The sequence below is a fragment of the Sinocyclocheilus rhinocerous genome, unplaced genomic scaffold (assembly GCF_001515625.1).
Source record: "Sinocyclocheilus rhinocerous isolate Xijiao unplaced genomic scaffold, SAMN03320098_v1.1 scaffold140, whole genome shotgun sequence".
Taxonomy (NCBI): domain Eukaryota; kingdom Metazoa; phylum Chordata; class Actinopteri; order Cypriniformes; family Cyprinidae; genus Sinocyclocheilus; species Sinocyclocheilus rhinocerous.
The window spans coordinates 1,277,336-1,299,834 of NW_015642053.1; the positions used below are offsets into that span (position 1 = coordinate 1,277,336).

Below are 22,499 nucleotides of genomic sequence, written 5' to 3' on the forward strand. Positions count from 1 at the left end.
TTTTCTATTCTCAGACTCACTAAGTGCTGCAATAGAGGCCATCAGTGTGAGCACAGAACTTGTCGAGGAGGAACTAAAGCCATATTTGGACACAGTACTCAATGTTGCCATAGAAAGAAGTGAGTATTTCATGTTTTTGTTACTGTATATAATTTAAGATTTAGATTATTTGTTTGGGACTGGAGAAGTCAAGAGTGTACATGTATTCATGTAGACATGCATAGTACTAGTTGAGTGCTTATGTAACAAAAACTAGGCCCTCTGATCATTACACAGGATGTTATATCTTGTGACATCTCTTAATATATTATGCCTTTATAAAGTAGTTTCTTTAAAGTAAACGGAAACTGTTGTCAATTGGTATGAGCTTGTTTCAGCTAGTTAGATGCAGAATGTGCCAGCACTTTGAGTGAGTTCTGAAAGCTGCTTAGTGCGTATTGCTATTACACTTTGGCTATACCTGACCGAGGCTACTATCATAAGTTATTATGTGTCTCTCTGGAAAACGTAATTTTGCCTGGTCAGTTGCAACACTCTAAGGTTGAATATTTTTGCATAATGAACTCCAAACGGTAATATTTGCTGTCATCCTAAGCAAATGGTTTCTTTCATAGCTATGCTGGTTTTGTCTCTTGATCCACTTTGCGTTAAATTTATTCTCACATAGTCAAATAATATAAACTTAAATCAATGTTTGATGTGTAAAAAGCAGGATAATGTACAGTCTGATTATGTACTGAAATGATACAAGACCCTGTGAGGTTTATTTTGCAATAATGAACAAGTGACTGTGTGTTATCCCCTACATATCACAAATCATCCGAGCACAGGTGAGAAATCATAATTAATACATCAACAAGGATAGCTGTGCGAAGGATACACAACTCCTGTGGATTTGAAAACAGAGACGCTCTAATCCGCATTTGTCTCTGTGAGAGCCTTTGAGTGACAGGAACGATTAGCCAGACTGCTCCTTTGTACACAAGCAACCAGGTGGCCAGCTGTGAGCGACTTCTGTAGTTTGTGGAAACATCATTTGTTAATCTGTGCGTATGTTCACTAAGGACAACTGGATAAGAATGGTCTAGCTAGCATGATGTACACAATTTATCCAATTTGTTGTACTTTCAGAGGGATGGGATATATATTCATAACCGTTTGGGGTCAGTACAATTAAAATTAATAATTTTATTCTCCAAGGACACATTAAATTGATCAACAAAAAGAGAGTAAAGGCATTTATAATTTTACAAAAAAAAGTATTTTGAAGTTTGTATTCATCAATGAATCCTAGAAAAATGTCACAGTTACCACAAAATTATTTAGCAGCACAACTGTTTTCAACATAATATTAAGAAATGACTTTTTCTTAATGAGAAATTACCTTTTCTTTCAGCATATTGGAAAGTTCATGTGCTGTAAATACAACTTTGCCATTACAGAAATAATTCTCATTTAAAAAAAAATATTAAAGTAGAGAATGGTTATTCATTGTAATCATATTCCACAATATTATTGTTTTACTGTATTGTGTATCAAATCAATGTAGACTTAGAGAGCATAAGACACTTCTTTTAAAAACATTAATACTGTACATATTACTCACACCAAGCTTTGTGCAATATGTTTTTCTTGTCCTAGAGAAAGGCATATCAGAGCAGGTGGTAGAAAGTGGGATTCTGCCTGTTCTGGCTCAGATTTTAAGAAGAAAGAGCACACTCACTACTCACACTGCCAGACTGGTAGCTGAACTGGCCAGAGATGGTAAGAACAAATGTATACATACATAATGCATGTGTTTGTTGGTGTAGCTTTGTGGTTAAGAATATGGGCTGCGCTGTAAACGAATGGTTGAACTCAAGAGATGATCCATGAACGAGACCTACACCATTACCTCAGGTTGCTTGTGGGTTTGTTTCTCTAATAAGTTGCACTGGATAAACTGCAAATTTTGCAAATAATGGGAGCTTGATATCTAACTTAATACTTATGTATTGACTGTATTGACTGATTATTGATTCTATAATTCCATCTTTCTTTAGCTCCTGTGAGAGAGCAATGCTTTGAGACAGGCATTGTGTCTGCCCTTGTGACCTTACTGCTAAGCCAAGACCAGGACCTTCTCCTTCACGTTAGCCAGGCCATCGCCAGGATTTGCTATGACAGCAGTGAGTGAACCTGAACTTTTGCCCTGTTCTTCTAACCACAGGTCTTAATGGCGGTACTGATGTGAGAGCATTAGTCATACTTTAGTATGTCATTGAGTAAGACTCAGAAAGACATTTGTAGCGCCCTATTTACCATAACAAAGGTATTAACCCCCAGTTGATCTGAATTGATCTGTTTCAGAGGCATTCTGAATCTGAGAGGATGTGACTCAGATGTGTAGTTTCAGAAAATAGTTACAATTTTTCACATTTGAAAGCTTATGAGAATGCATCAGTTTGTCATTGGCAACAATAGTGTATTTGGATGCTTTCCATATTGTGATTTTGCTGGAACAGGCAGCGTTCACGAGAAGTGGAGTGCGCAAAAGCTGTGTGTGAAAATTGTCAGATAATATTTAACTCTACATAATTTAATGGCAGGATTTTGAGTGAAATTACCTTATCCGTTTCAGCAAACATCAAGAGAGATAATACAATCATAGATTTTTTAAAGGGATACTTTACCCAAAATTGAAAATTCTGTCATCAGTGTTTTTCTTTTTCTTTTTTTGTCTATCCAACAAAGCTAAAGGGGTTTCAATGTTGTTTTTATTCTTCAAAATGAGGCATGATGACAGAATTTTCATTTTTGGGTCCAGTATCCCTCTGATAAATCACAGATTTTCAGTCTGCAATCTGTATCTTGATGCTGACCCTTGACGTTGGGATTTAAGAGATTATTCTCTTGCCAGACTTGCAGCAGGAGCGATTCCTGAGGCTCGGAGCTGTCCCACGACTGGTGTCGGTTCTTCTCCAGTACAGTGAGAACGAGGCACTGCTGAGCTCTTGCCTTCTGGCCCTTTGTAACCTGGCCGACATGGGCGAAGAAGATGGCACCATGCTCTCCTGGGAGGAAGCGGCATATTTTGGCGAGGGGGAGCGGGTTTTCCGTGGCACCTCACGGTACTCTTTCGGCTTCTCTTCAGCTGTGACGGTGGTCAGGCTGAAACAGTGGACTAACGGCCAGTACTCTGTGGCAGTAGAAGTGCTTCGAAGGTGCTCCACAATGCTGTGGGGTGCAAAAAACGGCCACCAGACTGGACACCGCTTACCGAACTTTGCCCACCTAGTCAGCTGCCCCAAATTGTATAAAGTTATCAAATGCTCAGTGAAGAACATACCGAGAAACAGGAATCTGAGGGCAGCAGTGCTTCATACCCTCTTGTGAGGCTTCATCGTAGTGCTTTTGGACTCAGAATATTAATGAACGTCTGAGGTGACCTGGTGTAAACCACGTCCCGATATTTAAGGAGCTAATTTCAGCCATTCATAATAAAGAATGGATCTGAAAGCACAAACATAGAATATAATTGCTCTCAGTTTCCAGTTGCTCAGATGTCACGTCTGAACCCGAGAGTACCAATCGAGAGCCAAAATCACAAGCCAGGTCACAAGACATGTTGTGTCCAAGCAGTTTAAAAAGTCCTACAGATCTACGCTGGCTATACACAGAACATGAGAACAGGTGGACGCCGAGCTGCAATCTGCTAGCCTTTCTGAACTCTGTGATTAGTCCATAAGAGGCCTTACAGTAGTAGATTATCCAGACCCAGTGTTCAGGGTCAGAGCAGCTACACGCACCCAGGTCACAATATGCAACCGTGTTGCAAAATGCACCAAAGGAAATAGATTAACAGATGAGAATCGTGACTTATGTTTACAGTCTTTGGGTCCAAACACAGTCCATGTGAAAGCAGGCTTAACTAATGAGCTACATTTAAGCAGTGTTACACATAATTGGGTTTTAAATTGATAACTGCAAAAAGTTGATGTCCATGAATAATCATGTAGAAAACCCCTGCTAAATTGGCCTATGCCCATGTTACATGCATGTAGGCCCAGAAGGGGTGGGGGATTTCACACTGTGTGCAGTGCTCCCACAAACATGAAAAATGTGGAACTATTAAGAGAATGTTAATATTGTGTGACTAGATTGTGCTTTTGTGTAGAGAAAACTTGCTACACTACTGTTCAAAAGTTTGGGGTCTGTAAGTGTTTTATTGTTGAATTTTCTCTTATACTCACCAAGGCCGTATATACAATTTATTCTTTTGATGGCAAAGCTGAATTTATAGCCATTACTCTAGTCTTCAGTGTCACATGATCCTTCAGAAATCATTCTAATATGCTGATTTGGCGCTCAAGAAACATTTCAGGATTATTTGATAAATAGAAAATTTAAAAGAACAGAAATTATTTAAAATAGACTTTTTGTAACATTATATAATATATTTTTTTTTACTGTCACTTTTGATCAGTTTAATGCTTATTATTATTTTAAACTTTACTGAACCCAAACTTTTGAATGGTAGTGTATGTCCAAATTGTGAGCGAATCATTCTTTTCAATAAATCAATCAAACCAGTTCACAAATTGGTCTGAACGATTCAGTATCAATCTCTGTGACCCTACATAGGAAAAGAGGATTGAAGAATGGATGGATGGATGCAAATCAATCTGAATCCAAATGAAACAAAAATCGTATCCATTATTCATAAACAAATGGAATGGAAATGGAAATCCGTGGGTTAAAATTGTGAGAACCCTATGGTACAACTGGACTGTATTTTTACCTCCTGCATCAAGTCACACAGTTGTTCTGATGGGCTTTGAGGAGCAAACCGTTATTTAAAATAATGTAATTAAACACAAAGTTCATTCACCAAATGTATGCTATCAATAAACCTTTTCTTTTGACTTTGTTTAATTCCATTTGATTTTCTGACATCAGTTTTGTACTGAAAAAAAAAACACTTCCACCCTAAAGATAAGAAAAAAGGCTACCATTGTTTTCAAAGAGAGGAGGGAGGTGGCATTGAGTTTGTAGCATGTTGTTCATTGAGGGTCCTGTACTGTGTCAGCGGATCCCAGCGGGTGCCATTGCCTGACCAGCTCCTGTGGTTTGCTGACCATGTCGTTCCAGTGTTCCAGCTCTCTGCCCCTCGCATACATGAACGGCCCAATCACCACAATGCCCAACAACACTGCCAGTAAAGACAAAATATAGTGACTGAGTACAGATACATAGGTATATTATAATGGTGCCTTTAAAATAACTGTTATGTCTAAGACCACTGGTGAATGGGGAATGAAACAGTATATTTCTATTATATTTTTTTTAAAGAATTTCTAATTACATATGTGACCCTGGACCACAAAACCTGTCATAAGTAGCACAGGTATATTTGTAGCAATGGCCAACAATAAATTGTATGGGTCAAAATTATCCATTTTTCTTTTATGCCAAAAATCATTAAAGATCATGTTCCATGAAGATATTTTGTAAATTTCCTACCGCAAATATATCAAAACTTAATTTGTGATTAGTAATATGCTTTAAGAACTTAATTTGGACAACTTTAAAGACGATTTTCTCAATATTTTGATTTTTTTTTTGCACCCTCAGATTCCACATTTTCAAATAGTTGTATATCAGACAAATATTGTCCTATCCTAACAAACCATACATCAATGGAAAGCTTATTCATTCAGATGATGTAGAAATCTCAATTTAAAAAAATTGACCCTTATGACTGGTTTTGTGGTCCATGGTCACATATTATAATATCAGTATAAAAATTTGACTTTTGAAAAAATTGAGTTTAATTGAAAAGTTACCATGATCAGCATATCAATTTAATTAGTGACCTAGAAATAGTGCAGAATCTTTAATATGTGTTATTCATTTTACATTAATATTTGTTTGTTTTAAATATTTCAGAAATTGTGTAAAAAAATTTTATTGTAACCAGTCAACCAGTTGTGATCAATCAAATTTGGGTATGGTATTATTATTATTAATAGGGTTTAGTATTTTTTATATGCTATCATAGTTTTTATTAATATTTTTGTTGTATGTGTTTGTCATTTTTTAGTAGTTTTTTTTTCTTCAAAATATTACTATTTACGTTTAATTTATTTTTATTCCAGTTTTAGTTATAGATCAGTTTTTTTTTCAATTAGTAACTGTAGTGCAAATTAAAATTAAATCTCTTAGTTACCTAGGCAACATTTCTTATTTTCATTTAGTGTAAGTTTTTCCATCTAATTAAATTGTATTTCAATAAACAGCTTATTCATTCAGATGATGTAGAAATCTCAATTTAAAAAAATTGACCCTTATGACTGGTTTTGTGGTCCATGGTCACATATTATAATATCAGTATAAAAATTTGACTTTTGAAAAAATTGAGTTTAATTGAAAAGTTACCATGATCAGCATATCAATTTAATTAGTGACCTAGAAATAGTGCAGAATCTTTAATATGTGTTATTCATTTTACATTAATATTTGTTTGTTTTAAATATTTCAGAAATTGTGTAAAAAAATTTTATTGTAACCAGTCAACCAGTTGTGATCAATCAAATTTGGGTATGGTATTATTATTATTAATAGGGTTTAGTATTTTTTATATGCTATCATAGTTTTTATTAATATTTTTGTTGTATGTGTTTGTCATTTTTTAGTAGTTTTTTTTTCTTCAAAATATTACTATTTACGTTTAATTTATTTTTATTCCAGTTTTAGTTATAGATCAGTTTTTTTTTCAATTAGTAACTGTAGTGCAAATTAAAATTAAATCTCTTAGTTACCTAGGCAACATTTCTTATTTTCATTTAGTGTAAGTTTTTCCATCTAATTAAATTGTATTTCAATAAACAAAGGTGTTTTTAATAGTATTAGTTAATGATAATAACCTTGTTTTTTATTGGAGGTTTTTTTAAACACTTTCATTTTGGTTCCCTCTAATATTTTTAATTTAAAAGAATACTTTGTTTTCTTATATTATTTCTTGGAAAGGACTGATTGACAGTTACCGGGCTCCTCTGTGCTGGGCTGCTGGAGCTGTAGGGTCAGACAGGCTGTGTCCAGCTGCATGGGGAGGAGTCTGAAGGTAAGCCTCTCATTAAAGGATGGATTATTTCCTTTCGCTACAGTGGTCCACTTGTTCCTCACCACCTGAGTATGTATCTTCAGAGAGACCTGGGCGCACACACCTGTACCATCCATTTTACATTCAAGTTAAAGGTGCACAAAGACTGCTTGTCACTGTATTGTATTCTTTATTGCTCGGTTTCTCACCTGCATCACTGCAACACTGCAAACCTCGCGCTCGTAGAACAACCACAGTGAGGCGGTGTAGAGACTGATTGTAGTTCAAAGACACCTGGATGTCACCGTTTTTTGAAAGGGGCTACAACAGCAGTAAAAAGAACACATTAGTACAGCACTCTTTCCACAAAAATGTATTAAAGGGATGGTTTACCCTAAAATTAAATTGTCGTTTTTTTACCCTCATGTCATTTCAAACCTGAATGACTTTCTTTCTTCTGTTGAAATTTTTATTTTGTGTTCCACAGAAGAAATTCACACAGGTTTGGAAAGACATGAAGGTGAGTAAATGATGACAGAATCTGAATGTCTGTGTAAGCCATTCCTTTAATATTAAAGTGTCATACTTGATCACTTTCACTGTCCAGATCCCTCCACTGCACTTTGCCTGCCATCTCCTTCAGTTCAGAAAATCTGAGTGGGATCAGGACTAGACCTACAAGATGGTGCTTCTTCTGATGGTCCACAGTGTACATGCTCATACTCAGAGAGCACTGGTCGACACAGCTATTAGATACCTGTTAGAAGGCATAGGAATCAGCTTACAGGCCTTATTTTGACTGTACCGTTCAAACGTTTTGGGTCAAGATTTGTTTTTTGTTTTTTTTAAAGAAATTAATACTTTATTTAGCAAGGATGTATTAAAGTGATCAACTTACAGTAAAGACATCTATAATGTTACAAAACAATTCTATTTCAAATAAATGCTGTTTTTTTTTTTTACTGAAATAAATGTATTGCCATTTCCCCAAAAATATTAAGATTAAAATTTCAGCACTATTGCAGATTGTTTTATTAATAGTTTGAATTCTTTTTTTTTGTTTTGTTATATTTTATGTATTTATTTATTTAAGTTTGAGTATTTTTGTGATTTTGTCACTTTTATTATAATTTTTTTTAAAGTGTCTGTAAAGTTTTTTTATGGTTTTAGTTCTAGTTAACTATAATAACCTTGTTGAACAGCAAATTAGCATATTAGAAAGATTTCTGAAGGATCACGTGACACTGAAGACTGGAGTAATGATGCTAAAAATTCAGCTTTGCCACCACAGGAATAAATTACATTTTAAAATATATTTAAATAGACACTATGAATTTTAAATTGGAATAATATTTCACAGTATTTCTGTTTTACTGTATCTAGACAGATAAATGCAGTCTTGTTGAGAATAAGAGACATTTTATTTATATTTATACAGATTTCATAAACATTAAATAGTCAGCAGCTTGTTTATCAGCTTGTCACAAACTTGTACGGAACCCAGAATATGCTCAGAGGAATGACTCGGGAAACCTGCTTGCAATGGCCAGTAGATGGAGACATCAACTACGAAATTTCTTCAAAAAGTTTCTCCATTATTTAAAACAAACATATTTTTGAAAATAAATTCACAAACAAATCAAGAAACGTTAGTTAAATGCACTTGTATTTCCATATAATGGGGAAGATTGATGATGTACCCACATACAGAGAGACGAAGACTGCCAATGTTTATCAGGAGAGACTCTTTACCTGAAACACAAAGGTGTCGTTGAACTGTGGATGACAACCTTTCCGTCGTGCTCTGGCTTGACGGTGTCGTCGGTCATCAGACGGCAACAGCTGCAGTTTTACCAGTGTGACATTACCCTGGCACTGAGCGGGCAGGTTAGCAGCACGGAGCAGAGACACCACCAGCTGCTCTCTCTCCTGCTGATACTGCAGAGCGAACCACAGACGAACAGCTGAGCCATTGGGAAGAGCCCATTCACTGGGCTCCTCTGGGAGCTGGTACAGGTCTGGTCTTATGCTGCCCAGGGGGAACCAACCTCAAGAACCACATAGAGCAGAATGAGAAACAGACAGTCAAAACATTCTCTTTATACTTTCTTTGTATCATTGTTTCTGATGCCTAATGCCTATATTGCAGTCCTGACATACTCCCTACTGTCAGAGAGCCTCGCTGGGTGTGCAGATCTGGATGGAGTTCCCATTCGTCAGCATGCTCTGTTTCTTCTTTCCCCTTGTTTAGTTGAGGTGTTCTCTTGAATCGAGGAGGCACAAAGAAAGGAACACCACCTGAGCTGTGAAAATTCAAAGATAAGAATGGGTAGATGCACTTCAATCCACATTTCATAGGGAATGCTATAAGAGAGATCAGAGCCAGATGTCACACTTTAATTCAAATATGAAGTTTTCTATTATATTTATTTTATTTTACATTTTTATATTATTTATTTACTTATTATGCCTATTTACCAATCTCACACATTTTACGTTACTAAATGTGAACTTTTATATCTATTTATTATATTTATTTTATATTTGTATTTATATTATTATTTATATTAGTTATTTACTCTGGCTTATTTACAGATGTCACATATTTTACGTTATTAAAATGTGAATTTTTATATCTATTTATTATTTTTAGTTATTTTACATTTTTATATTATTTATTGACACATTTTTTACAAATAAATGTTTATGTCTGCATATAATGTGTATTTATATATTATATAATGTGTAATTTATAGCTGCATATAATTTTATTACGAAATAAAAATAAACACAATAAGTAAATAAGTCTATAATAAATAACATTTTGATACTTTTTCATTGTATTCTTTATTTACTTATTACTTATTGTTCGTTTGTTTGTATGTTTATTTTCTTACACTTTTATATCTGCATATAATGTATATGTAGGTTAAAATGCAATTAGGATAAACTAACAAACAAACAAATAAATGCATGCTATAATAATAGCTTTTAATATAGTAACATAAATTAATAATAATATTTATTAATAGACATTTAATTAGGAAATACAAATAAATAATATAAAAATTCACATTTTAGTAAAGTAAATATATATAGCACCAATCTCTCTAATACCATGAAGGATTGGCTAAAAAAAAAAACTGTTCTACTGCTAGAGAAAATGTCTTTGTGCACACAAAACGTTATTAGTCCTTGTGACAACTAGTCCCAGGCTCCCTTTACTGCTAAAAAAGCCCAAGAGCTTGAATAGGATGTATTTATTCAATTTAGTTCACCTTACATTGCAATGATACTGTATACAGCTTGTATTCTTGCTATTTCTAGACAAGCAACAACTGTTATTTACCCATAGCTGCTGCTCTGTGATGTCTGAAGCACTGGAGTGGTGCATCGTGGGATTGTGGGGGTGGTAGGTATCAGTCCCCTGTAGAGTGTTTGATTTCGTCTCTTCCTCCACAGTAGATACACTGATAGGCCAAACAGCAACAGGAACAGAAATGTTGCAGACAGTCCACACGCCAGTGCTACAAGTGGATCTAATGGCACAAACACAAAACAAACTCAGCGGCCAGTCACCCTCCCCTCTCACTCAGTGTTTCATACAACAGAGAACATGGCTTTGCATTAACTAAACCTGCTGTGTGACACCATTGGACAGTCTCTTTTCTCATGCCTTTTGAATAGAAGTGTCAAGTGTCTTGTGTCAACACACACCTGCATGCAAGAGGTGGAGCACATTGTGTTTTTGCTGCTCAAGAAACACAGTATTTCTAGAGCAACAGCCTGTTTTATTCTTTACTGTAGGGGATTTACTGCAGCCACCTGGAGGGTGAACCAGAACTTCCTAACAGGTATTGTAGTCATTTAATACAGCTCATAGTTTAGAAATTAAGAGTGAAATTTACATAAATCTTAAATCTTATATATTATATAATAATATACTAAATACTATATTATAGTATCTCTTTAAGACTTGCTGTGATTAGTCAAGGATTTTAAAAAGTATCTGTACACTAATTAAATGTAAGCAAACAAGCTTAATGTTATAGTATTATTTGAAGAGTTTATTTGCAAAAACAGATAACTCGGTTTTGTTAAATTTTCAAAAATCATGTTTTTATTGTGTTTTATTGTGTTAGTTAGCTTTACTTTTACATTTAATTAGTATACAGATCCATATTTAAATATGAGATAGTTCACTCAAAAAATAAAACTCTGTCACCATTTACTCACGCTCATGTCGTTCCAAATCTGTATTACTTCCTTTTTTCTTTGAAACATTAATAGATGATATTTTGACTATTGTCCATACAGTGTTCAATGGGCTCTGGTGCTCTCATTTTAGGATAGATCCATTCTTTAAAATATCTACTTTTGTGCTCAAATGATGACAGAATTTTCATTTTTGGGTGAACTGTCCCTTTAAATAAGCTTTTGACATTCACAGTTGTTTCTCAGATAGTAACTACTGGTATCCATAAGCTAAAAGGGAGAGCTTGTATATATGCATTTAAGCAGCATACTCTCATAATTGCACATTTTAAGGGCACTTTGCCTCACTGGTCAATAATTGTTCAATTGCACATGAAGATTATTAGTGTACAGGGGTCAACCATCTGCTCAGCAGTGTCTATTAGCATATCACATTAGCACGCACAGAAATACATGTCGCTATGACAGCACTAGACCCTCGTGTCTGGTAAAGTAAGCTTCTGTGCAACTAACATACATAGCATGTAATAATGTGTCTAGAGCAGCTTACATTAAGTTGTATAAGATGATCAAATATTTGCAGCCTGGTAAAACAAACAATGTCATCTGTTTGTCTTAAAGATCCACTATCACATAGTAATATATCTGTGTAAAATAGGTCTCAAGTATAGTTTGTACAACAGTTTCTAATAATCTTCTACTCACCGGCCATGGATGGCCACAGTCTGTCTAACTCCTAACTGAATAAAGTCTCTCTTTCTCTCCAGTAGAGTCAGTGTGAATCACCAATCACCGGTTTCTCATTTTGCCCAGAGGCCATCTCATGGGCGCTCTTCCCGATGTCCCATTGAGAGTAAGCTGTGTCTTCCGACAGCCTGGTCACCCTACAGCAGGGTACTACAGTCCCCCTGAGGCTTCCCAGGATAGTTAATCAACACCGAACACTGGCTCAAGCAGGTGAGCGATATGAGCTCTGCCAGTTGCAGTATTTATTTCCAAACAGACACAAAACCCTGATGCAGTCCAGTGAGCATACAAACTGTGACTGTTTACAGGCAATTAGCAAGCTAAAAGGACTTCTAAATAAAAGTGGCAATTGCTGAAAGCTATTCTCAAATGTTTAATTGAACAATGGATGTGACTTCTGTAATATGATTTGATCTCAGTGAATCAGCCACCACAGGGCTCATAGACTGTGGTTTAATAACTACAGATTGAATGTTATGGTGTCTGCAACAGCTGCATTCACTAAGCGTTAATGAATAACTCTTGGAGAACAGGGGAAGTTTATCAAGGCTGCAATCAGGCGACACGTCTGCTTTTCCCACAATACCTCTAAATGTGGTTAATCTGCATGGAGTTTCAAGACATTTGATTGCAATAAAAACACCAGTTACTTACTCTAAACTCATCTCGGATACTGTATGTAGTAGCATAAACCTAACTGAATTGAGTAAAGTCCAATAAAATTTGATGTGTCAAAGTAACTGATCTTGGATCTTGGCTGGCAAGAGCTAGCTAGCAACAGTGCATGTTAGCAGCTTAATATCTAGTTCTATGCAAAGCATGCTGGGAACCCTGTCCAGTTTCAGATTATGTCAACAAAAATGTTAATGTAGTCTCAACACAAATGGATTTAGTAATCTGCATTTTATAAACAAACTGGGCAATGAAGTTAAGATAAAATATTTAAGAATTTTGTCCCAACTAATTTTCAGTAAACTGAAAAAGCAGCAAAAAATTGTTTTATATATATTAGACCATATATAGTATGCATCATATTTCCAGTATTATATCTAATAATAAAACACATTTGTCTGTAAGAAGTAATCATCTTATATCATGCACTGAAAGTGAACAATTTAAAGGTATAGTTCACCCCAAAATTTTGTCATAATTGACCCTTCGCAAAGACCCTCCCCCTTACTGTTACTACATCCGACAAGCCACACATCATTTTCCCACGCAGTGAAAAACTTATTGAAGAGCAAAGGACAATGGACAACGTGGAGGACAATGACAACGTACCGACAACAAAGTATCAGCTTTCAAATTGTGTCATTTTTTTTAAAGAAATTCAAACAATAAATCCATTTTGTGGCTCTTTAATGTATCGTGACAGATAGCGGTAGCGCCTCAGTTCAAGCGGCATGTGAACCGATCATCTCTTCCTCTTTGGTTATAGCACGAAATAAGCACGAATGAACATCAGAAGGTATCTTGTTTCAACCGCGGAAAGGCGTCAATACACACCATTTTTCAAGTTCAAGTCCACCGACGTTAATCTCGTTAATACTCTCCTGTCTGGTTTGTTTGTCGGACAAAATGGCAGATTCAGTGTTATGATTGGTCAGATCGCCTGTCAATCAAAATCCTTGCAAAGGGTGAATTGACTTACTTTCATGACATTCCAGACCTGTGTGACTACTTTCTCTGTGGAAAACACACACACACACAAAAAGAAAACAGAATTTTTTGTACATATACTTAAAGTCATTGGGAACCCCAGCATTCTTCAAAATATTTTATTCTGTGTTCTGCAGAAAAAAAGAAAGTCATACAGTTTTGAACTGACATCAGTACAGATGAGAACAGAATTTTCATTTTTGGGTGAACTATCACTTTAAGTTAACTTCAAGGAGTCTTGCCTAATATAACATTCAATTAAGGCTGGGCATAAGAGTTTATAATTCCAGTGGAAATACACCTGACACAACTGATTTAATGTATCAACAAATAGACAGCATCTGTGTTATTATGCCAACAAAATGTCGTTACAGCAACTGGTCCCAAATGTCTCCGTAAATAGGGAAAAAACCATTCTGGTTTGTTCAAGGGCGGTTAAAAACTTAAACAATGTAACTTCAGCATGTTTATACACAAAACAACATGTCAGGATTCTGCCTTTGCGTAACCTCTGAACCGGAGTTATTATGGAACAGGCAACCTGTGAGTTTGCAATGCCAAGTATATGGACATGTGAATCAGAAAGACACAGACATATATCATAATGGTTTCTTGGCACCACAAGCCCTTCTTTCAAAGGGACTGTTTTCATTGCTCCCATGACAACTTAAAAAAAAGACACGATGAAAATTCTTTGGGTTCCTATTGAGCATGGCTGTTTCTATAGCAACAGGAAGAGAGAGACTGGATGAGTAAGCGGCAGGAGCTACGAGTGTGTGAGAATGAACATGTGTGTGTAAGAAAGATAGAGTATTTATTGTATTGATTTGGAAGGATATCTGATTTCCTTTTGTGACATCTCAATAGTACCTACCTGTTCTTCCTCTAAATCCCACTTCTCACCCCATACACACACTTTTTTTACACAATTGTGCTCCCCTCCATTGGGCGTACAGCGCTCCTTACCACCCACCATTTCTGTCTGTGTGTCTTTGCACCTCCTCCCCCCTCCACGGTGGATTTCCTCTCAGAGAGGGAGCATGTGGTGTGTAATCAGATGACAACGACTGATAATCCAGCAATACACCCACTCTGTCCTGTTCACTTAGAGCGGAGCTAAAGAGCAGGAGTGGAGGAGAGGAAAGAAGTGAAGGAGGCGGGATCCGTCTGGGCAGAGGGGAAGGAGACGAGAGGAGGAAGTGGGAGGTATGTACGTGTGCATGTGTGTGTGTGTGTGGAGAGAGAGGGAGGTTGTTGACTTACCTGTGGCCATGAGGGAAACCGTAGCTGTGTCTTCATAAAGCAAGTGCTGCTCAGTTTGAAAGGAAATGGTAAAACGAGGCTTTAAAAAAAGGGAAGTGAAGATGACAAGGAAGGAAAGACAAAGGGTGACACAAGGTCTTGACTGGATCATGTATGTTTGCTAATAAAACCAAAAGGTGAGATCTTTCTTGTTTGATTTTCATGTAGGGGATGAGAGGTTCACTGGAGTGTTTATATTTATTTATGTGTGTGTGTGTGTGTGTGTGTGTGTGTCACAGTCTGGCACCAGTACAGGTGTATGGTTGTCTGCAAGGATGGAGGTTAGACTGTGGGTTGAGGAGGAAGAGGAGGGTTAACAGTGAACACCTTGCCTATTATTTTTAGATGCAGTGGGAAGATAAGTATCATGTTTTCCCATGAAAAATGTGGAGAGATAACATCTGTCATTCATTCATTCATTCATTCATTTTGTAACTCTCACCAAATTATATACTTATTAGTGTTAAATAGTGTTAAATAACTGTTTTAAAAAAATCTTGTTGAAAACAAGTGCTACCCTGCAGATACATTTTATGATCATATAATTTTTTGTAGATTTTCTGCAGTTTATGTGATGGATGATGAACACTGGCTTTGGCACACATCAGCTTTCTGCTCCCATAGAACCATACACCTTTTCTTGAGAACATGGTACCTGAATTATAGAAAAGTCTATTACACACTTAGATGAAAGCATAGTCAAATTCACTACAATGTTTAAAAAATAAACACACAAGGGATCGCAGATTTGTAGAACTTTGTGAATGTTGCGTGTTCCAATTCTGCAGAAATCTGCTGAGCTTTCTTCAGAGTTCTGCATATACAGAATCTGTGTGGGCATCCTTGGAAGTTAGATTTATATGGTATGATTCAGCAAGTAGTCACAGGGACATAAACAGATGGTGATGGCCTAATGATTAAGAATCCGAGCAGACAACACAAAGGTTGCAAGTTTATTTCTGAGTTTACTCCTGACAGTTCTGAAATGCCAGTATCTTTGAGGCACTTAACCTCTGGTTGCTTCACAGGAAATATTCCTTCACTTAGTGCATTGCAAGTTGCTTTAAAATGGCACCTCAATGGCAAGTAACCACTACATTGTAAAATTACGTACAGTATTGAAGTGTGCCTTGAATAACTGTACAGATTAGAGTGCGAGTGTGTTGTAGTTTGGAGTCAGCAGTATGTGTGTGTTGACCGTAGGGAGTGACAGACCCAAAAGTGTCTCCCAAAAAATCTGCTGGAGTGGCTGAAGTGTGATGTAAACATGAACAGGCCAGACATACATTCACTCATAGCTCTCGAGTTCCTGGAAACGAGAAACACACTCTTACAGTAATGATCTGAAGTCCATTAAAGTATGGCACAGTTTGTAAATTTACAGTAAGCCTACTGTCCTTATGGGACCATGTGGAGTGGAATCAGCCACCTGTGCTGGAGCACCATGTGGATTAATGTCCTTTTGAGAGGAGCTGGCATTCCCATGTTGTAGCTAATGATCTTAAGACTGAAATTGGGCTTATCCGTCTGTAATCTGGTCAATCACTCAAGGGAGAGATACATAGGCATCCCCCTGTCCTATTCACTTTAATCTATGTGCTGTAAGGACAAAAGAAATCTCAGCTTTATCTATGGTAAAAGTAAAGGTTTAAGGGTCATTCAAATTCAATGTATTGCCTAGTAGACAACTAAATAGTGGAAAATTTGGTGTGCTTCTTCATCTTAAGAAACGTATAATTGTTTAAATTATGTTGTGTAAATAATAAATGTTTATAACTGTATGTCTTTCTTTACCAGTACTTTATTCACTATGGAGGAAAGACAAAGACCTACATCTGAGATCTACCTCCCAAGCATCAGTCTTGGATCTGCTGATGCTGAAACAGTGGAGAACCATGAGTTGCCATTCATTTCTTTATCCAAAAACTCGACAGAAATGGTGAGTGGACCTCCTCAACGAACGGAGCTGGCATGGTCCCGTCAGAACTTGCGTAAGAGCGTCAGCAGTGCAGCATGTACTCAAAGGCCTATCAGTCTGGGTGGACCGTCGTCAGGAGTCCCTGTGAACATTTGTGACCATGAACAGGGGAGCATGTGCAGTGGCAACAGCACCCCTGAGACTGTAATCTGGCTTGGAGGACCTGCAAGATCCTGGAGTGTCATGGAGGACTCGCCCAGAAGAATTCCAATGCAAGATCCACTCTTGGGGCAAAATCAGGTCCATAGTGGTGTGAAGTGTGTGCCACACTCACCATCCACAAATAGAGATTTAAGGATGAAGGGTCTGATGTGCAGGGAGGGATGTTGTCCATGTTGCGGACCTGCAGAGAACCTGACAGGGTGCAGCTGTTGCAGAGTGCCTTGTAGAATGAGTTCTTCGGGTCTGAGCAACAACTTCACACCACAGGGAGCGAATACAGAAGACCATGCTCAGAGCAACTGTGAAAGTCATCATTTAACTGCATGCCACAGATCTACCTGTTCTGGTCACATGATGAACACTGCCTGTTTGAGAAATACTTGCAGTGTTGTTCCATGCTCTGGACATTTGATAGCACGGCCACCTTGTGCAGGGAGCCCTTGTGCAGGACAAAGATCACTGCTGCATTCAGGCTTGCTCGGTTTTCCACCACTTGTGTCCTCAGTCAGCGAGACCAGACTTGACAGCTGCAGTACAGGCCATTTCTGTGGATCTGAGTTTAGGGGGCAGAACTCTTCTCGCCTTCGACTAGACAGAACAGGCCAGACTGGATTTAACAGGACAGTCAAAGATGCCACTACCATGACATCTGACCATGAGCTCAGAGATGTTGGTGTGCAAACCCTGTCTGATTCCCTTGCTTCCCCTCTTTCTCATGTGTTTCCTGAAATTAGTTTAAGAGCGGATCCTATTTCAGAAGCACCTTCGGCGCACATGTGTCATAGGACCCCTGTGAAGGAGGTGGAATGGGATGCTGAGGGTATGACATGGGAGGTGTATGGTGCAGCTGTGGACCCTGAAGAGCTTGGCCTAGCAATTCAAAGGCATCTGGAACTTCAGATCAAAGAGACTGCAGCTGCGGCAGCTGCAGCTGCTCAAACGCAAGACTCCACGGACAATGTCAGCAGCCTGGCACTGCAGCCCAGGCGACGGAAGAAGAGCGAAGGCATTATAAGTTCAGTGTGTTGCTCTAACCCCAGTACTGTGGGAGACTGAAGTGATCATCGAAGGTCTGGAGATTGCCTTTTCAGTTTGTGGATGCCTAGGTTAGGTAAAGAAAGGTACAGGCTTTTCCTGGAAGGTGGAAATGGATTGAGACTGGCATATATATTTATTTAGCTAAAGAAAATGGTCCTTAAATTATATCTCTAAATATTCCAAAGCCTTGTCTGCTTAGTTGAAGCTATTAAAGCTCCACTGTTGGTTAGGTAGAGCAGTGATGTTCAGAGATACATTGCAAGCTAGCGTTGCATAGAGCTACCATACAAAGTTTACATATAATGGGGTGTTTCTACCTTACTTCACACATGGACTTGTCCCTGTCTTGACCTCCAACGTATTTTTTAGATGCCCCTTTCGGCCCAAAATATCAAAATAAAGATTTTGGTGAGCTCTGAGTATTTTCATTTTGTAAAATGCTATTTATAGGTTAAAAATGTCTGGTTGTACTTGTTGGATTTTGTCAAGCAAACAACAGATTACTGAACATTAGCGATGGGGTACATTAAAATTAGCAAAACCCTTGGACACCCTGAAGGGCTCCCTGGAGTATGATCTGAAGGCTACTTCTAGTTATTCTATGCGCTAGCCCTCAAATCACGATGGATTTAGATTTCTTTGTTTTCTGGTCTCACAGATTCATGGTGTTAAACCCTTTGTAGTCAATGATAATCAACCAGTACTAAATGGCAGAAATTTCAGCTTAAATTTTTTTTTTTTCACAGATTCTGTGGCTGTAGAAATATAATTTACAAACAACTATCAATTTACAACAATCTATGTTGTTACTGAATTCACTGATCTTGATGCAAATGGTGATTGGTCCAGTGGCGGTTTTGCCTGGTGGATTAGAGTGGGCTCAAGGCCAAAATCAATCCACAGAGCTAAAAATATGAATGCTCATGAGGTTTGTGGGTGTGTAAAGCTAGGTTCTTATCAGGCCTACTGATGATTAGCAAATATAGACTCAAGGTCAATGTTCCTGCACTTATATAGTACATTATGAGCTAAAACTAAGCCCCAGTCCTGGTTCTATGCTCTGGGACGATCTCTTAGTCAATTCAAAAAGTAAAACATGTACATTTTGATTTTGTTGCCAAAACTTAAAGTGACAAAAAAAACTAAATCTTTCCACTATTTTCATGTCATGATTTAATAATGAAGAATATTTTGTGGTTGCGTTCTATTTAGAAAGTGTAAGGACAAAGATAGTTATGGCCATTTTCACATCATTTTACATATTCATAAATCTTTTCTGTTATATAATATCGTTAATGTTTATAGTTTGTTCATTATATTGTTAAAATATTAAAGTTAAAATGGTTCATATCACATTCAGTGTAATAGTTACATACTGTTTTTATGTATGTCATGATCACGTGCTATATCATAACTATCTTATACAGAATTAGTCATGATTTTGTGAAAGTTAGGGATTGTATTTAGAGCAATCTCTGTCAATAATGTTTAGATTATATTCATTTAAATGGCATGACACCTATTGTTGGTAAGTAAATGTGTATCCAGAATCTCTGACCAAATCGACAGTATGTGCTGCACAAACTGCTTTTGTTTTTCTTTGCCAAAGCAATCTTTTTTTGGACCAGAGCATTGTGATTTAACATAATATAGATATTACTGGATCAACACCTTATAGTATGACGAAAACAAGCTTTATATAGGCTTTCTACAGCAAAAACTACACTAACGTGTTTTAATATTGCGAATACTGAATGTCTTGAAAAATGTACGAGCAACAATAAAACGTCTGGTAAACAATGTTCTGTGTCTGTTCTTTTAAAACAGTACAGTTAGACTTATTTGCCGTAAGACAAGGGGATTTATCATTGGCTCACAGGCAATGGCATTTCTCTTTGTTTGTGAAGGACACAGACAAAGAGAGGGGCATGAGAACATGTCAGAAGGTCCTGCTAAACTTGGTGAACTGTGTTCCAGTAGATTGCCCTGGACATTTCCATGGCTCTTTCATTGTAACTTTGACCAATTTGATGATCATGCACATTCCCTGGCATTGACTGCCCCTGAGCAGGTGCTCCCTTCTATTTTGTTTCGTTTTTCCTTGCTGTGCCGTATTTCCGAGTTTGGAGTAAATACAACAGGTGAGCAGGGACATATCATAAACAATCGTAATAAAAATCCATTCAGTCTGAATACAGTCACATGCATATAGTAATTAACATCTAAGCATCTCCTGTCTTAAAATCTGCTCCACTAGAAGAAAAAACCTTAGTAGGTTTCACAGGCCCTGTTGCATCATTGTATTCTGGTTCTTATGCCCTCTGCTGGTAACATGAGAAACATATTCACACAACACTTAAATCACTATACTGTATAAACCTTCGGTCCTTTCCTATCTTGTACTCAAGGAAGTTTAGCTTAAGCTCTGAGTAAGAATAACTGTAAAACCTATTATGAAAATAAAATGGTGTGTAGTGGTTTAATGTTGAGTTGAAAAGTTACATGCGTATCTGCAAGGTACAAGCTAATCACCATTGTGCCCTTGATCAAGGCTCTTAATTCTACGTTGCTCCAAGGGGATTGTTGCTGTAATGAGTGGACTGTAAGTCACTTTGGATAAATGAGTGCTTACTAAAAACAGGTTCTGCTAATCTTTAATGAAATGAATATTTAAACGACACATATCAGTCATGATCTTGTTAATAATTTATCAGGGTTTTCCAAGGTATAACGTGGGCCCTGCAAGGTTTCAGAAAGCAACAGAAGGTCACGTGAAGGTCAGCACCTCTCCTCATCCAAACAGCATGGCGTGACTGTAAGGAGTCTACTGGCAATCTATTCTGGGCGAGTTGTTTTGCACAGTGGCAAGGGACGGGCTGTAGCTGAAAGTGCTGATGGGACTCCCATGATCCCATGGGGCCAGCTTGTTCCGAAAACCCTCGGCTACCCCACCAGAACAATCCAGGATTGGGAGGGGTATTGTCAAAGTGCTTTGTCCCAATGGCAGGGGCGTTGAGTGCACGAAGGATGGGCCCTGCACCAGGCATAGTATAAATGGGTAATCTCCAATGCGCAACACACAGTTTACTGTAGATCATGGCAGTGAGAAGCCCATTTTTTCCACTGTTGCTAATGCTGCTGGGTCTGGCGCTGGACAGAGCCTCCACCCATGCATTCAACCCCAGTCGCCTTCAACAGCACAAAGTCCTCCACCTCGGTGAGAAACTATATGAAAGCTGACCACCTGACATCTTTCAAGTGGATTACAAGTGTTGAAAAACTGAATTTACACTTATTTCTATGTCTTTCTCAAAGATCCAAATATGGATTTCCTTTCCTTCTTTCCTCTCCTGGTACAACACCTTTCATTTGCTAATCCTTTCATAAATCCTGTGTACCTTGTGTTTGCTTGTCTACATGGTACTTTAACTGACATTGACATAAGTGTTGTTCTGTCCTTAGACTGGCCGAAGGACTGTGGCCTGCCTCATTTCAAACCAAACACAGTGGAGCGTATTGTGTCAGGCAACGAAGCGAGACCCCACTCCTGGCCGTGGCAAGTCTCACTGCAGGTAAATTCCACTTGATATGACACGGAACATCTCAAGGTGCAACATAAGAGGAAGTCACTTAAGCTGGTATCTATTTTTATAGGTTCGTCCTAGAGGCAGTAAACATTATGTTCATGTGTGTGGAGGGACTCTGATCCATAAGAGCTGGGTTCTTACTGCTGTTCACTACTTCCAGAAGTAAGGCAAATCATAAGTGTATCACCAGTAGAGGCAGAACTTGCTTAAATTTATGCAGGGCAATGCTCCTGGTTCTTTTCCCCTTTAAGTGCTCAAATTCATAAACATCTGTGTGTTAAGTTCCGCTCTTTGTGCTCTTCATTGCCCAGGGGAAAAGCAGAGGATGCTAGTAGCTGGCGTATCGTTTTGGGTAAGCATCAACTGAAAAGAGCTGAGTCCGCTGAGCGTATTTTTCCAGTGAAGAGGATCTACAGGCATGAGCACTTTCATTATCCAGCCCACAGTGAGCTGGACTATGACATCGCATTGGTTAAAGCTGCCACGGACATCCAAACCAGTAACTTCATCCGCTATGCCTGCCTGCCGCGCAAGCAGATCAACCTTAAACCAGGGCACTACTGTTGGGTGACTGGCTGGGGTGACACACGAGGTAAAATCTGCATTATACGCATTATTTAGAACTACATGAATACAGGATGGTGTACCATTCATGCACAACAAATAGAAATTCTGTATTACACAACTCCATTATTTTATTATCACTAAAATGCAAATGAAGAGTCTCAAA

The 22,499-nt window shown here is 37.7% G+C and overlaps 3 protein-coding genes across 6 annotated transcripts in view; 2 read left to right on the forward strand and 1 right to left on the reverse strand.

Annotated features, from left to right (window-relative positions):
- The window catches only part of LOC107755468 (synaptotagmin-15-like), a 19,250-nt gene extending 7,003 nt beyond the window's left edge, over positions 1-12,247 (reverse strand). The window contains exons 1-8 of one of the 3 annotated variants that reach the window (XR_001641701.1): positions 12,002-12,247; positions 10,431-10,620; positions 9,242-9,384; positions 8,834-9,129; positions 7,668-7,838; positions 7,291-7,402; positions 7,026-7,205; positions 4,992-5,191 (exon numbers count right to left, since the gene is read on the reverse strand). Coding sequence is in view for 2 of the 3 variants with exons in the window: in XM_016572262.1 (XP_016427748.1) it covers positions 5,043-5,191; positions 7,026-7,205; positions 7,291-7,402; positions 7,668-7,838; positions 8,834-9,129; positions 9,242-9,384; positions 10,431-10,620; positions 12,002-12,008 (1,248 nt within the window). In the remaining variant the exon portion in view is untranslated. Of the gene's footprint in view, positions 1-4,675; positions 5,192-7,025; positions 7,206-7,290; positions 7,403-7,667; positions 7,839-8,833; positions 9,130-9,241; positions 9,385-10,430; positions 10,621-12,001 lie in introns of those variants that run through there. The other 2 variants (XM_016572262.1, XM_016572263.1) reach the window with 2 other exon arrangements.
- Positions 20-4,226, forward strand: LOC107755473 (uncharacterized; the record flags this gene model as incomplete). Its single annotated transcript, XM_016572271.1, has 4 exons — positions 20-119; positions 1,642-1,764; positions 2,043-2,168; positions 2,900-4,226. Coding segments are annotated over 4 exons (825 nt in total), but the record flags the coding sequence as incomplete, so codon positions are not given.
- A 2,568-nt stretch (positions 12,248-14,815) lies between the features above and the next one.
- Positions 14,816-18,890, forward strand: LOC107755467 (uncharacterized). 2 transcript variants are annotated; one of them, XM_016572261.1, is made up of 3 exons: positions 14,816-14,908; positions 16,802-17,978; positions 18,215-18,890. In XM_016572261.1, the coding sequence occupies exons 2-3, from the start codon at positions 16,815-16,817 to the stop codon at positions 18,248-18,250; spliced, it is 1,200 nt and encodes a 399-aa protein (XP_016427747.1). In that variant the 5' UTR covers positions 14,816-14,908; positions 16,802-16,814; the 3' UTR covers positions 18,251-18,890. The 2 variants fall into 2 exon arrangements, with proteins under 2 accessions (XP_016427747.1, XP_016427746.1); XM_016572260.1 differs by having other exon boundaries at positions 16,802-18,890.
- Positions 18,891-22,499: the final 3,609 nt, after the last annotated feature.